This window comes from Amphiura filiformis, chromosome 5, assembly GCF_039555335.1.
Source record: "Amphiura filiformis chromosome 5, Afil_fr2py, whole genome shotgun sequence".
Classification (NCBI taxonomy): domain Eukaryota; kingdom Metazoa; phylum Echinodermata; class Ophiuroidea; order Amphilepidida; family Amphiuridae; genus Amphiura; species Amphiura filiformis.
The window spans coordinates 52,422,825-52,440,249 of record NC_092632.1 but is presented as its reverse complement, the minus strand read 5'-3'; the positions used below and the strand labels follow the sequence as shown (position 1 = coordinate 52,440,249).

At 36.3% G+C, this 17,425-nt stretch overlaps 1 protein-coding gene across 1 annotated transcript in view; it reads left to right on the top strand.

The window, feature by feature from the left end:
- LOC140153351 (polypeptide N-acetylgalactosaminyltransferase 2-like) overlaps positions 1 to 17,425 on the top strand; it is a 264,123-nt gene that overhangs the window by 212,575 nt on the left and 34,123 nt on the right. Inside the window, exon 9 of the mRNA XM_072176081.1 lies at positions 8,658 to 8,784. Coding sequence (XP_072032182.1) covers positions 8,658 to 8,784 — 127 coding nt within the window. The remainder of the gene's footprint in view (positions 1 to 8,657; positions 8,785 to 17,425) is intronic.

Below are 17,425 nucleotides of genomic sequence, written 5' to 3'. Positions count from 1 at the left end.
TAATGCTTTAATAAATCACCAAGTCTATTTTAAATGTATTTTTCCCCTTAAATATTTTGTTACAATATACAAAAATAAGTTTGGAGGAGATTTCTTTTTTCAGTTAGGTTTTCATTTAAAGTAGAGACATGAAATTAGAGATTTAATTTGAAATTTACTTCTTTTTTTAGAATATTGGAAAAAGCAATTTTGTCAGTATATTCTGCAAAACATTGCATATTATGGTTATATTAAAACATAGTTTTTTTCCAATAAGCAACTATAAATTACGAGTTGGGCTCTGTTTCGGCAATTTGATATCAAGATGTACTTAAAGTGAATTAATAGCAAATATGCATTGTTAATACTTTAAAAAAAGTAATTATTAGTTTTGAGTCAGATTTGAATAATAACACTCCAAGCAAGTGTTTGAATTGTATTTCTAAAGGTAGAAGACCTTGAAAAGTAAGAAACAATCCATTAAGTTAGAAGAAATAACAAAAAACCCAGATTTGATGAATTTCAAATTTATTTGGATCACTAGGTAAACACTAGGTAAACTCTTATCTTTTCATCTGCATTTGCTTGATAAATGTGAATGTATTATACATTGGGCTTACCTTTCACTGAGAAAATTGCATGCAATCAAAAATTAGGAATATTTTCTGTTTAATGTTCTTTTCAATTTTATAGTTCATGACTGTATTGATAAATACATTTCCTTCAGTAGCTGCAATATAAGTCTTAGTACAGTGACTCTTGAGATAGTGTATTTGAAAGTGTGGACAAAATTCATGCATATAGGTAAGGGTTTTGTACTCAAAAGCTTAAGGTAAGGTTTTTGTACTCCAAGTTTAAGTCGGTTTACAGAACATTAACTCATTAAGTGGCTTGTTCAAAGTAGGCAAGATATACACTTGAATGTCTTCTCTGCGTGAAAGCTTTTGTCTGCCTCTATTTCAGATTTGCTCAATTTCTAAGTATTATTATTTGGCATTTATCAGTTTTTGAGAGCAGTAAGTGACTCAGAAAAGACAGACACAATGGCAAGAAGTTGGCAAAACAGAATATAACTAGACATGGTTGTCAAAACTCAGAAAAAAATTGTGTTTTTAAAAATTATATTTAATATTCTGTCTTATTAGGGGGGTACTACACCCCTGTGGTAAATTTGTGACTTTGTTTGCATTTTTCTCACAAAATAATAAAACACAGGTAACAAAAGTTATGTATATTATTGGGGCAAGGAATTCAATTACTACACTGAAATTTCAATGACTCAAGACAAGCGGTTCAGTATTCTGTCGGTCCGTGTCACGTCACTTCCGGTTGATGATGCGACTCACGGTCGAGTGAAAACAAGTCCTTGATTCGATTTTTGTTGATGATTTCTGTCATTGGTGTTGTGTAAATTTCGATCGCAAATAGTCAATAGAATCAAACAACCGTTTCTAAGTCTACAGAGTGGAAGAAACTTACAGGATTTACCGTGTATATACTGACAAACTTAAAATTAAATTCCATGGTCGAGTGCTTTTTTTCTGGAATTGAATGTCACTCCAACAACATCGCTATGTAGCCTCCTTCACAGCCGGTTTCTATCATTCATAACAAACCGTAAGTCACATGCAGTTTCAGCCCGAGACTAGAGATAGTCCGGATGTTGGACCGACAGAATATATGATAGGAAATGAGGTACATCCTAGCGGTACCTTATTTCTTATCATAAAGAACGAACCGCTTGTCTTGGGTCACTGAAATTCCAGTGTAGTAATTGGATTCCTTGCCCCTATAATAAACATAACTTTTGTTACCAGTGGGTTATTAGTTTTTGAGAAAAATGCAAAAATAGACACAAATTTATCGAGGGGTGTAGTACCCCCTTAAATAATATCAGAGCTATTGAAAATGTTATAGCCACTTGAAACTTGTACTAATGTGGTTGAAAATCCAACATTTTTTCCTGGATTACTAATATATGATATGGATTAAGTAACAAATATCAATAGTCTTTATTCATAAGGAATATATCGATGGCAGCATAAATCCATTCACATTTGTATCCTACAAAACATGTTGCAAATAGGAATAGGCATGAGAATTTTGATCTTGTTTTGTATGTGATATGAGACATATGATACCCAAGTGATAATGCATAGGGCACTATGTCAATGCAACAAGATCTCTTGCTGTAATTTTGAGTCGCAGATTTATATTCATTTATCATACAATCTTATACCCTTGAGGCAAAGATGGGAAATTGAGAATAGCCGGTTTGTCCGAGGGGTCATTAGTCCAAAAAGGGTTAGAGTTTAGGGCATTAGGAGTAGGGTTAGGGTCAGAGTCGGGATTAGAGTCAGGTTCTATAAGGCCCTTCGCACTTGATTATTAGTAGGGATAACCATCAAAATTTCATGTTGACCCTATTGCTACAAAAGATTGTTTTCTGAGTAGAACTAATCAACAGAAGTATTTTGGTGGTTAAATGGTCAAAATCGGTCAAAAACTTTTGAATTATGAATTATCAAAGTTTCCCATTCTGACCGGTCATTGGAACGAAATAAAATGACAAGGTCCAAAAATAGCAGTTGGGAGCAAAATTGGCATAAGCATATATTTACTTTTATATATTTCTTTATTTTAACATATTTGCAAACATGAAACAAGCATATTGTGAAAGTATCAAAGGGGTTTCTTATGAAATGGCACTTAACTAGTCACTGGCATAACTTATTTTTTCAAACCAAGGCATTGAAATCATGCCCCGGGGGGGCCACTGTAATGGTGAAGGGGGGTATCAGGCGCGTCCGTAAATTCACGTAAAAAGGGTATTTTTTCAGACTAAGTGCGTTACGTGCGTAACGTGAATAGGGTATCAAATTCATGTAAAATTGGTGTAAAAGGGTATGTTTTTGGAGCTCTTACGTACTTACGGTAGTTTTGCCAAGTTTGGGATTTTGTGCTTTCTCCTTCATTCATGAAAAGTGAAAGGAAAGTGTCTCAAGTTCATCCTACACCCCAAAAGCAGTTAAAAGCGCTGTCAGAGATGACAGATCCCTATACTGGCCCAGCTACATAGCAATACTAAACACGAGGTCCCCGGACGAGGTCACAACTTGTTCAGAATATACAACCAATCAGCATGCTTTTTCTTAACTGTGGAATCAATAAATTATGAGGAAAAATATAAGAGGATTTCCAATTGGCCGAACTTCTTTAAGCTCATTAATATTCATATTCTTGGTGGCTTCCAGCCCAGAAAATTTGGTTGATCGGAACATGGTCTAAAGGAGCAACAAAGCAACCACGAACTTCTAGGTTTGTAAACAAGCTGTGTCAATGAACTTTTGACATGTGTGAAATTTGCACCGGGTATTTACAAACACAACGATTGAATAATTTGGAACTATTTTGGCTTTCTTAAAATATAAATCAATGAGTTTCAGGATTTTGGTTGGGTTTACCACTAAATCCAGGATGATAATTAATGCTCTAGGATGTTTTAAATCGAGACGAAATTAGGAAATAAACCAAGCTAAACTGGCCGTGTTTGCCGTCTTCTTCCAACTTCAATGTGAGTTTGCAATCGCCATACCTACCATGGTCGTAATTTGCGTTGGACTTGCAGTTCAAAATTCTCTTAGATATGTGGAGAAATGGGTACATCCCAATCCCACAGAATAAATTCTACAATATTTCAATAAAAAGGGTTGGACCTGTGATCCAAAAAGGGGAAATTATTGGCCCAAAAATCTTGAAAATATTGGACATACTGCATGAACTTTGAGGTAAGCTTTAGCACCACGTAAACTTGTATGGCTCAAAATTCAGACGGCTTGCCACAAATTGCTAGCCCTATCATGCCACTCGCCGCCTGGGTTCTGTGTGTTTACTTGTTTAGGGGTAATAATTGCATCAATTACTTGTTTAGGGTTGGGGAAAAGACAACTACTTGTTTAGGGTAGCAAATCGTGCAACTTATACTTGTTTAGGGGGGAAAATTTCAGTCTTGGAAATACTTGTTTAGGGTGCTTTTTGAGAGTCCTCGGACGCGCCTGATACCCCCTCTTGACACTATAGTGGCCCCCCCGGGAATCATGCATTTAGAGGACATTTGTCAAAAATCATCCAAGATAGCCGATATGGCACAAAATCAAAATTGCACTAAGTAGGTGAACTTTTTTTTCACAACCAAGAATTTCAATGTTATTGGGTTTAATATGACCAATTAGTAGGTGTATGTAAACAAAATCTTAAGTTTTGAAGGTCATTGACTCATTCACAACAATAGAGATTATCCTCATCATGCTCATGTGTATTCCTGTAGTATTCCTCATTCAAACCAAAGTAGCACTCAATACATTATGAGTATCTTTGTTCAAACCAATTCAATGCTTGACCTCGGAGTTACCTGCATGACTATCGCGGGCTATTTTGAAACAGTTATGGTTGCACATTCAGGTACTTCTTTTGAAAGTCCTAAACAAGGTATAGCCAGCAGCAAGTTGTAGATGTTATAGGCCTAAATATAAGAAAACGTTTAGGGTTAAGATCAGGTGAACAATACATCGAATGAGCACGAAACTTCACATTTATGTTCAGAAAGGTGTCTTCTTAACATGATTTGAAAGGAATATAAAAATTCAAAGGGAAGCTGGTGATTTAATTTGTAACTCGAGATCTACTTGTTCAATTTTTTAACCTTTTTACAGAGGGTATGATAGAGGTATTACTGGCAACTCTGCCAAATTACAGCTCAGTAGGCCACGTTTTTCACCTGATCTTACTGATTTGAATATTTTGTGCCATTCTTGAGCAGTGCTAAACTCAGCCACTGGCAATTAAGCGCACTGTGGCGATGGACCAATTTTGACTCGCACTTACAGAAAAACAAAATAAGTTATGATGCTGTAATTTGCAAGATAGTTACAAAATATAATTGGCAGTAACTTCCCCAAATTTTACAGAAAAATATTGAAAAATAAAAGAATGAGATCAATTTAGAAATGTATGTGCAAGCAGTTCACAGTTGAGCTCCCTGCATGTCTATGGGAGTGTTCTAATCAAGTTGATGGTTCATTGGTCATCCCTATTATTAGTTTCCTGTTTAAGATTTTGAAAAAGGGACGAGGTGACTTTTAATTATTAATTATTAATTATCTTTTATTTTCTTTATTTAGTTTGAACTATTACAAGCAACTATTGACTCGTTTTGAACAGAGCGGGCATTTAATTATTTCACAACAATATATGATTTAATAAATAAGTGAAGGTGGAGTTGTACTCTTTGTTCATTCATCATTATTGTTGATATTATAAAGTCAGAAAATGGCAAGTAGAAGTAGTTGAAAGTTATTTTAAAGGAGAAAATAAGAAATAAAAATAAAATAATTAATTATTTTGAGTTTTCAATTTTGGACGCGGGCGGTAAACAGGAAACTAATAATCAAGTGCGAAGGGCCTAAAGGAGATCCCAAGGGATGTAATTTCCACCCCTTGTGCATGGTATGACTTTTCTCTGAAGGGTGAAATACCCAAATCTTTAATTTTAATATATTATTGGCAATAACTCAAGAACTACAAGGCCTATGGAAATACAAATACGACTATTGGCTTTATATAAGACCCATGTCCGATAGCGTAACGCCTTACCCGTTCGGTCACCTCGCCCTCAGATTTGTAGTGATAATCGTTTGATTGTCTCTATAAATATCATGAGACAATGGTAGAAACCATTACTATGCACACTGACTGTACTAGACATACAAGAATTTTATATAAGACCCATGGCCGACAGCGCAACGCCTTACCCGCTCGGTCACCTCGCCCTCAGATTTGTGCTAATCGTTTGATTGTCTCTATAATTATCATGAGACAATGGTAGAAAACATTACTATACAAACTGACTGTACTAGACATACAAGAATTTTATCATCAACAAGTTAGTCACTGAATAAATAAATATTGGTATTAAATTGATTTTCTAAATTCCCTTTACTAACTCGAGTGGATCATCGTGTGTTTTAGTCCACTGGGTGTAGTACAAAAACTGATGCATTGGGCTGTTCCAGTTGAAATCCATACTACCTCTGTGGAAGATTCTGGAAATATCTTCTACAGGGGGAGTATGTTTTTCAAATGTAATTGGTCAGAGTTAATCACTTTGAAACCGATACTCCCTCTGTATTATGGCTTTACCTATATCTTCCACAACTGGAGTGAGTATTTCAAATGGAAGTTACCCAATTTTCTATTCTATTCAAAACTCTTACTCCCTCTGTGGAAGACTTCAGCTAAATCTTCCACAGGGGTAGTGTGGATTTTAAATGGAATAGCCCATTTGTTGATCTTGAAATCAAATTCAATCATGTAAATTTATACATTGGTGTGTTCCTTGGTGATTACTTATAGAGATAAGATAATGTAACAAAACATTTCACTTTCTGAAAGATTAGAAGGTAATTCCTATGAGCATTTGTGGGTAGTTTATTCTCCCTTCAATTAGCCGCTACTTTACTAAATGTTAGAGGAAGACTTGTTTTACCGCAGGGGCCTATGATAAAGGGCTTGTTAGTTTAGTTGCGTTAACCCCATGAGAACTACCTGCCGATTGGCCAAAAAGAAGTTTTCATTATCAATTGGACCAATCAGCAACATTGTTAGAATAATTTCACCACACAAAAAAATTGGGGTGAATTATTTGCTTAAAGTGAAGATATCATGTAATTGACCAATCAAGAGGCAATGTTAGATTGGCAGGTAGTGCTCAGGGGGTTAATACAACTAATCTTTATGTTGTGGAATTCTTTCAAGAATGCAAAATTGGGCTATTCCAGTTGAAATTCATACACCCCCTAATGGAAGACATTACCTTAATCTTTCACACAATGGGTGTAGATTTCAAATGAATTCAACCATTCAGGTAACCCCATTTGAAATTCACACCCCCTGTGTGGAAGATTAAGGTTATGTCTTCCATAGGGGGTGTATGGATTTCAACTGAAATAGACCATTTTCTCACTACCTGTGTTTACTTAAGCAGTTAAATAGGATAAATGGAAGGATGTTGAATCGGTGTCCGTGATGATGCATGCAAAACAACTTAAAACTTATCAGAAGGTGGTCCCTGGAAACACTTTATTACAATGCAGCAAGGGTATCAAATGATTCAACTTTGACTATGTATCATTGAGAACTAATTCTCAATGTATAAACCGATGAAGACAGAAGACTTTTGGGGATTTTGGTATCCATGGCAATCCAAATGGCAGATTTTTCTCACTGTTACACATCAGGCTGAACAGTGAGAGAGACAGACAGACAGACAGAAAGTGACACGTAGACAGGGACAGGGACAAAGATGGGAGATGGCATAGAGGAGGAATAAAGAGGGGAAAGACAGGGAAAACAGAAGACGAGCAAGAGGGAGAAATTGGCAGACATTCAAGATAGAAGGGGAAAGCCAGAAAGAGAGAGACAGACAGACAGAGATAATCAAGACACACAGAGACTGCCAGAGGAGGAGAGAGGGACAGCAGAGAAAGAAAAGACGGAGAGAGGAGAAGGGCAAGGGAGTGCCAGACAGACATACCAGACAGAAACAAGAAAGGGGAAAGAGTGGAAGAGAGGAGAAAGAGGAAGGGGGATAGGAAAGAAAGGGAGACAAAAAGAGAGGAGGGAGAGAAATCAAGATAAGAGATGAAGAGAAGAGGGGGGGGGAGACAAGAGAAATGCTTATTATTTGTCAAGGTACACACCATAGATTAATAACACATAGATTGGAATGTTCCATGTGTGTGTCCTCTAAGTGTACTTGAATTCAGCTGATGCCCTTACAGCGTTCGAACCTGGTGACATCGCTCAACTGAGTATACACGAAGTGCTCAACTTGTCGGCGCTTATGCGCAAATTCTTGTTTGTGTACGCTTGCGCTATTTAAATTATTTTTTGAGTTGGCGAACGCACCCCTCACTTATTGTCGACCCCTATAGGCAAGATGCCTATCTTCCACGGTATGGTGCACACATTGTATGAAGATAGAGCCTCCACTACTAGTCACCACCTGGGAATGCTATCCTTACAGTTTAGAGCTCAGACACAGTTGAATTATTTACTTAAAGTAGTGCATTTAAGACTAGCCCAGCCTGGAATCCTGCCATGCAATGGCAATCTTATCGTTTGTTGAATTGATAATGACTGTGTTGGATGGGGATTACGATATCAAGAGCGATCAAATACCAATGCGCAAGTGGAGAGACAAGCTGAATAGTATGTTGTAGATGCATGGATGTCAGAGAAGATATTGTAACCTTCCCAAAATCCTTTGCAACATGATACACCACCTCATTTCATCAAAAAAATGATGTTCCTATCTCTTTGTACATGTTCCACTTGTTTTCATGTTGATAATAGACAGGCTAAACATGGGTCATGAAATAAACATATTTTGCAAGATCTGGATATGCTCTGTTCATTGAGGTACCTTTCACCATCGACCCATGTTACACTGGATAGCAGATCAGTGCAGATTATCAAAATGGAAGAAATGCATTGTGGGAAGTGTAAGATATCTTATCTATTTGGTGGTAGTCTGTAATACATGTTTAAGTTAAAATATATAAAAGTTGATAACTAACGTAATTATTATTGTTTTCTGTTATTTTCTTTGTTCTATCCAGAAATTTCTTTCCGTGTATGGCAGTGTGGAGGTACACTAGAAATTATCCCTTGTAGCAGAGTGGGTCATGTGTTCCGTAAGCAGCATCCTTACACATTCCCTGGTGGAAGTGGTAATGTATTTGCAAGGTAAATATCTAGGAGAGGGAGACTGGGCAGTGGTATAGTATACAAATATATACTGCCATGAGAGGTTCTGGTTCAAACTATGGGCCCGAGGTGAGATCAATAGTACTATTGTCTTGAGGGGCGCATCCCCGAAGGAAAATAGTATTAATTGATCTCAAGGAGGGACCATAGTTTTAACCAGAACTTCGAATAAAGGCAGTATATATTTGTTTTATATACTTCCTTAATATGTTCTTTGTTCATTGATTGGTTAAAAGAAAATTATTTGACGTTTTGACTCTCCAGCTTCTATCCTGAGTGAACAGCACAACCAATTTAAGCACAACCTATATTTTGCCCTTCAAAAAAAATTGAATAGGCTAAAATCGGGCTAACCAATTAGCAGCGAAATCACGCTATGGCAGTTTCGGCGTGCGTGAACTGTTCCGTCAAGCATCTAATGCGCGCACGCTTGAAGGCATGATCAAAAGTACTATTTACGGCTTGGAGGTACTATTTACGTCTCATCCGGGACATTGAAAATACTATTTACGGCTTAGAGGTACTATTTACGGCTTAGAGGTACTATTTACAGATAGGAGTGCTGATGGTAGAACTATTTTTGGTCATGTGATCCACTTTTAACCAATCAATGAACAAGAATATATTAATTAAGTATATAATAGAGACCATTCTTTGCAGGAGAGTGGGTCATATGTTCAGCAAACAGCATCCTTGCTCATTCCCTGGTGGAAGTGGTAATGGTAAGGTAAATATCTAGGGGGGACTGGGCAGTGGTGTTGTAGAGACCATTCTTTGCAGCAGATTTGGTCATGTGTTCAGCAAGCAGCATCCTTGCTCATTCCTTGGTGGGAGTGGTAATGGTAAGGAGGAAGAAGAAGGATGTTTTTTCAAGATATGTTTTGGGTTGTACTGGAGATAACCTATTGCAGCTGAGTGGTTATGTGCTTCAGCAAACAGCAACTTTACACATGCCCGGGTGGTGACGTTAGTATATTCACAAAGTAAGTGTGATTCTAAAGGTCAAGTTCAGAGGGTGCATTATGGATTTATTATGGACAAGAGTGTGTCAAGAGCAACCAACAATATTTCCAATGAGTATGTGGTTGATCGAAAAAAGTTGTCAAGCTTTCGTCAGATGCGACTGTGACTTCATCAGTGTGTATTAAGAGATCATTTCTTGCAGCTGATGAGCGGTCATATGTTTCTGCAAACAGCATGGTAGTAAATATCATTGTAAGGGTCAAATCTTTCTGGATCAAGGTCAGTGTAGTTTCAGATGAAATGATGGTTACATGAAGTGATTATAGTTGCACCAAGTTTTTTTTTCATATTTCAATAATATTATAACATAAGTAGCATGTGACCATCAACATGCATTTGTTGGAGTAACATATGATCCTGTTATCATCCATACATTTAGGCCGGGCATTTAGGACTCAATGTATCAGGATCATGTTATCATCTGTGAATGAAGGAACTCATCATTAGTGGGCCTTCTAGTATGATTGTTTTGTAATTAAGTACCAAATGTCTATATGTGTGCATTAGTTGTTATGTCTTTATGTACTCAGTGAACTGCAACAGAAGAGGGTGGCTACCCAGTGGGCACAACTGACGTTGAAATCACGTTGAAATCAGGTTGAAATTTCAACGTCAAAATCAATTTCGACGTTGAAATCAGGTTGAAATCACGTTGTATTTGCAAATGGACCTCAACCTGATGGACTTCAACCTGATTTCAACCCGATTTCAACCTAAAGGTTAGTTGAAATCAGGTTGAAATCAGGTTAGGTTGAAACTTCGACGTTGTATCAACGTTGATTCAACGTCGAAATCCTAACCTGTGCCCACTGGGTACTTATCAAAGTGTGTAACCCTAAACCCTACCCCTAACTCTTTGGCTTACATTTAACACATTTTGGCATTTGCCTGTAGTGGAAGGAACGCATAAATTTAATGTATTGGCCTCCAGGCTTGATTACAGGTGAACAATAATAACCATGTTATTAGCAAAGCTGTACTGTGTGGTCACTACCGATGCTATGTATTGTGATTATGATATAATCAGAAAAATAAAATGGAACAATGGAAAAACTCTTTGCGTAATGGTGACCGCACAAAACGGTCTAATGTATACGAGACACAATTGTGGGTCAACTTGCTTCAGAGATAGTATGCAGGCACATCAGTAGCTGCTGTTTAATCAATTTGATTATCAAAAGCATGGATCCACGTTATTTAGGTCAATCTGAGTTGAATGGAATACATAGTATTTTATAATCAGTAAACAGTCCCTTCAAGTGCCACTTGTACTCAGCAGTGCTGAATTCATAAGTGTTGTATTATGCAGGCAGCAGCCATTTTGTGTTGTTGACTCTTCAGATGGTGTTTGAGGAGATAGATCCTAATCATTATTCAGTTTGAAGCATATGACTATATAGGAATACACAAATTGCACCATTACATGCCATACTGTGTGTGACCTAACTCTACATTCACTTGCAGCTAAACTACTTCATTTGCAGGCTCTTTATTTTAAGAATTTCTAATCACTGACATTTTTACAGGGACTTAATTTTGCAACTGCAGAAATTCAATCTTATTTCCAACTTGTCAAACAGCAGAACCTTACAATTTGCAGTTCTTTAAATTTGCAAATTTTGTCTGCTTGTGAGAGTTGTGAAGTGTTTTTGAGCATTTGCCGAATATCCAGTTTCATAGTTCAATAATTCAACTTAGAAATTGGTTTAACTTTGTTCAGTATTTGTACCCAATTCTTCCAAATGTGATTTCTGTGAATGAGCATGTATAGTGGTGTTGCAAAACTCATGTTTGTGATACAATTCATTGATGGAGAATTCAAGATTATCGCTTTAGTGCACAATTATGAATAGCTTCCATGGTATCATATATTGTTAGTTATTTTTGGCATATTTGTATGCCATATTTTAAGAAAAAACAAGTATAATGAAATGTCAAAGCTTTTACAATGTTGTTGGAACTAAGATATAGAGCGTGACTTACATAGTTTATATTTCAATCACGTCTGTAAAAGATTTCGATCAAACATGCAAAATAGCATATTTTATTTAATGAAACAATAAATAGGCTTGCTTATAATTAGCATGCGTTTGATTCTTCTTTAACACATAAAACAGTCTTGAAGTTTAAAGAGAGCGGATGTATGTGCAAATATTTCCCACAAGCCCCCATAAAGACAACGATTTGTTGGATACGACACATGAATTGTAAATTTCTGATGAAAAAAAGTTTAATTATTCAAATTGTTTATTAAAATTCCATAGAGACACAAATAGCACACACATTTTGTTACAAATAAAACACCCCTCCTCACAGAATACCAATCAGTATTCAGTCCTATTCTAGATTTGCTACAAATAAGTTGAATTTAACCAAATAATGCAGTGAATGCAAATTGATGTTGAGTGCATAGGATTAATGAATTTTAGTTTCTACTGTTAGAACGCTGCGAGATAAGTATGTGGTATAATCACCTTGTTCAGATCTGACATCAGAATTTGGTCAGCGTTCAGACAGCTTTGCACTAACTTTGAGAAATTGAACACCAAAGATCAGTTTATGTCAGACCTGTAGTCAGGGGGGTAGGGGATACAATGGACCCCCGCCCCAAATTGAACAAAAGGTCCACTTTTTAGGGTAATATTTTTAAAATGTGAGTGAATGTTCTTAGTCATCCAGTAGTTTAAAATGTACTCACGAAGGGCCAAATTAGGAAGCATATTTAGTAAAGGGACCACTTTTTCATGTTACACTGTACAAAGTAGCCAGCATAAATCATTTTTAAGTAAAGAAATTTGCTTTAGTTTTAATACTGAACTCTGATTTTCAATGTAATGCAACAACTATATCATAGATAGGCAGCGCACCAACTTAAAGGGAATCTATACCATAAACTAATCAATGGCTATATAGTTGCAGCAATAATAAAAACGACAAACAGTAAAAGTCCCAAGCTTATATCGTCCAAATAAAGGAGAAATTCTTAATTCCTTACGACGATTAGCGGTGAGTTTGCGATCCATGGTGGGGTGGCTGCCATATTGATACCCGATGTATTTTTATTACGCTGTAACGGTACCCCGATTTTGAAACCAGCGAAATCCGTGCCACAAGCCTCGTCCCTCGTGAACTTTGGTGACACAAAGCGAATACTACCAAAGTTCAGATTCAACATTCGTTCAAAAGAAAACGCGACAATTTCTACCCATAAAACTACAGAAGAACATAAAAAAATGCATTTTAAGTAAAAAACCAAAATTTGCTGTAGGGGTCGCGAATGCCATACAGCAACACACGCTCGCCGTGGGTCTGTGTGAAAGGTTACACTACCGTTTGTGGCAGAAGGGATTCACAAGCAGCTATCATGGCGGCTCCTTTGAATCGCAGAAATGAAGGATTAAAAGTGCTTTTTCTTTGTTAGGAATATTCCGAAATTCATATAGAGCGTCTGGTATGTTTAATTTAGGGGTATATAACTATATTAGCCATTGATTAGTTTATGGTACAGATTTCCTTTAAAACAGGACTGGGGACCATGGGCTGACTCCCTAATTTGGCATGTTTATGCATAAACATCTAGGGGTCTCCCAAAAACAGGCCTGCATATGTCACTCTGCTGTTATTACTCAACTGGACGTGTATACAGATCAATTGTTATGACCAGCGAGCAACGTCAACACGGAGGTAACTTCACGCTTGCGCGCTTGACTCATAATAGGTTTCGGATATAGAGGTCATGAGCTGTCAATACCAACATCAATCAATACTACATCATTCCCAAGCTCCGTTTTAAACCACACATTATGCGAGTCCTGTCTCTCAAGAAGATTGACCTCAGTTGGATATATTGTTTACCATAATTTGTAGTCAATATTTACTGCCAATTCAGTAGGGAGATTTCTGATGGAAAATTGTTATGAAATTGTATAAAATTTGTGAAATTGAAGTGAGAAAAAGATTTTAGTGTTATTGAAGTTAAAAGATTAATTTTTCACAATACAGAACCTTTAGAGTACAAATCTTATGATATTTAGACATTTCCTGTAAACTTAAATTTGAAATTGAAATGTCAGATAGTTTCATTCATCTATTTATCAAATAAAATGCCTTTAAGGGGTGGGGTATGAACGTTTGGACATTATTTTTTGTGTGGCATAAGAACACATCAGACATATCAAATGGCATTCTGAATATGAAGAATGACCTTCTGATATCAAATAATTTTGATTTTTTGAAATTCACAATATGATACAGATTTTATAGGCAAATGATTAAAAATTGATATTTTTGATATTTAACAGTCCTCCAAGTGAACTTTATAAATCTAATGATATGTTCTTAAAATGTATTTAGTTGAGATAAAAAGCTGACGATCAATTGAAAATTTTGACCTTTCCTATTGTTTCCTCAAAACAACAAAAAAAATTTGGTTTTTTGGGAAAAAAATATATATCTTCAATATGAAAGGTCAAAATGTTCAACTGATCGTCGGTTTTTCTTCCCAGCAACATACACTTTAAGCATCAAGATAAAAAAAATCTATTTTTAATGTATGTATCATTAGATTAAAAAAGTTTACTTCAAGGACTTTTAAATATCAAAAATTTAAAAAATATCAAATTTTAATAATTTGTCATGAAATTTGTATTATATCGCAAATTTCAAAAAATCAAAATTATTTGATATCAGGACATTCCTCATATTCAGAATTCAATTTCATATGTCTGATGTGCTCTCATGTCCCACAAAAAATACTGTCGAAACGTTCATAGCATAGGCCTTAAAAGAAGACAATTTTCTTTATTTGCGTTCTCAAATATGTTGATTACTTATTCTGTTGACTCCTGCTGGTGGGCATCGACGATGGCTCACCAAAACAGCCTTTTCTGCATGCACATCTCAATTTCTGCTGCTATATATCCTTGTCCTCTTGAAGAAGGTCCACAAAGTGTGAGTTTGTGAGTAACCAGCTCAGTAAGCTTCATGTAAGCTGCCTTCATCAGTTTGGATTTCAAGTCTCTTGAATGGCTGTACACCATGAATTGTGTTTTTTTTGCATTCATGTGTAGACCCACATGAAGTGCCACATTCTCTATATGTCTGAGCAATTCCTGCACACTTGTGCTGCAATATCAGACAATGTTGTCAAACACACACCAACCAAATCCTTCATCTAAAATAGTGTTCAGTGAAAAGGGCCTCCCTTTTTAAGGAAGATCAGTAATTAGGTTGGTATTTTCACATGAAATTAAGTCAGTGTCTTAGTTTGGAAATATGAGGACCTGATTGAAGATACACATAATAGTATACAATTGCCCCCCCCCCTCCCCAGGGGACAGGTGAACATTGAAGACAAATTTACATTATGATATTCAAGAGTTCCAGGTAGTGCCTGAACAAGTGATAAAATTGCAGGTGCTTGGTAAAGGTACATAGAATTAAAGATGGATGAATTTCAAGAATTTAAGCAACAACTATTTAAAAAACATTTTGAATAGAAAAAGAGGAATATTTGTTGCTTAATAGAGATCAGGCAAGCTTAATAACTATGCATTACCTGTGCAAGTTATGCAGTAGAATATTTTACTAGCAGTAAAAAGTCATCATCCCTTTCTTGCATTTTTGAACAAGTAATCTGTGGTATTGATGTAACCTTTCATGTTTTATGTGCATGATTTACGCAGGTAACACAACCTCTCCGGTTTAAGTTTCATTATTATTGCAACAGTATTTGTTTTCCATGTTTCCACGTTGTGTGTAAAATATGCTCATTATAGCTCTTGTATTTTGTTACACCTGTTATGACTAAGCCAGCAGGTGAAATTACATGCAAGCAAACTGTTCAAGTTAAGCTTAAAATATTATATTATAAGCATACTAGCCTGTATGGGGAGAAAAGACAAGAGCAGAATTGAAGAAAAAGAGCTTGGGAATGAGAGGGCACTCCCAACCAGTCAATGAACAATTTGGCTCTGGGCTCTTTGTTTCAAAGTTCCCAAAGATTGACTATCAATTTGCCACTAGAAGTACACAAATAAGACATGTATCTAGATCTAATAGACTGTCTGTGATGTCAACTCTCTGACAACTACTCAAGGAGTTACTAGAATTTCAGATTGTTTTACACAATATATTCCTCTCAGTGACCAATTAAAAAACACCTTCTAAAATATTTAAGTGCAATCCTCTTCAACCCTATCAGCATTTATACCGGATTGGTTCAATAAATCAAAATATGTCTTCTTGTAACCAATCAGCAGGTAGTACTCATGGGGTTAAGCCTCTAAAGCCCTACCACCATTCTTACCATGTTGCTGATTGGCTCAATAAATCATTATAGTCTTCTTTTAACCAATCAGCAGATAGTACTCATAGAGTTTTCATGATAGTGGCTCCCTCCTTTCTACCATCATATAAAGCCAACAGTGCTGTGGAGTGGATGTGCTTGCAACAAGTATTGGTATGCCATAAAAGACACATTAATGGCGCATACTATCTCACTCGCTCCCTATTATGTAAATCAGACCCATTGGGCATTCCGTACTAGGGTCACTGCACTTCCAACGAGGGTACTTAAGAGGGCGAAGAGCGTATGCAGTACATACAAAGCTGTAAGTGTACCGCTGCCAGCCATGTTTATCATCGCTTACTTACTCACTTGCCTAAAATGAGATTACTTTGAACTGATTGCTAGGGTAGTCACTGGTCGTTTTTTATATGTGTCCCAAATGTCTAAAACTATGTGCTTTACATTGTTAATGCATTTTTTGCAGTGTTCTAGGAGGAATGTTGTACTTGCAGGTTTACATTGTCATACAACTATGTTATGCTGTTGTGCTTTCGTGTTAGAGTGCAACTGAACAGTTTCTTTTGATTTGCGCAGAAATGTCATTGATGCATTCATTCATTCATTTTGTAGAGTGCCAATTAGCGGTTTAATTGATTGATTGGTTGGTTGATTAATTGACTGATTGATCAATAAGCATGTCATTCTTCAAGTCTCAAGCTGCTCCCAGGCCAACTTATCATCTAGTATAAATTTAACCCAAACCTTCTTAGGAAGGTCTGGTCTAAGGTATTTGGTATTTGGTATTTGGTAGGCGAGTGGTCATTGTTACCAATCAAATTTAATTAGAGAATAAAGAAATTGTTTTTCGCCACTGGAGTGCATCTATTGTCTCATATAACATGGGCGACATCATTAAAAAAACGAGGCGTGTTATGTGAGACGATTCATGCACGGCAGCGGCGAAAAATAACAATACCTTTATTCTCATTCTTAAACACTTCAATTCAAATAAATATATTGATCATAAATATACCAAATTTTAATCAAATTAAATCCATTTTACAAGGAATTACCTAGGGCTTACATTAGAATTACATTAGAATCGATCAGTCCCGTTGTTGCTATGCACGTCCGATTGGTTCAAATATTGTGTACGAGTATCACGTCAACATGCACACGCTAAAGTGTGTGATATCGTATCATATCATACGGGTAAGAACCAATAAGGTTGCAAGAACATTCTCAAGTGTTTAAGAATGTTTATTGAAATGTCTCCTGCTTCCAAATGCAACTGTAGAATCTCTTCAA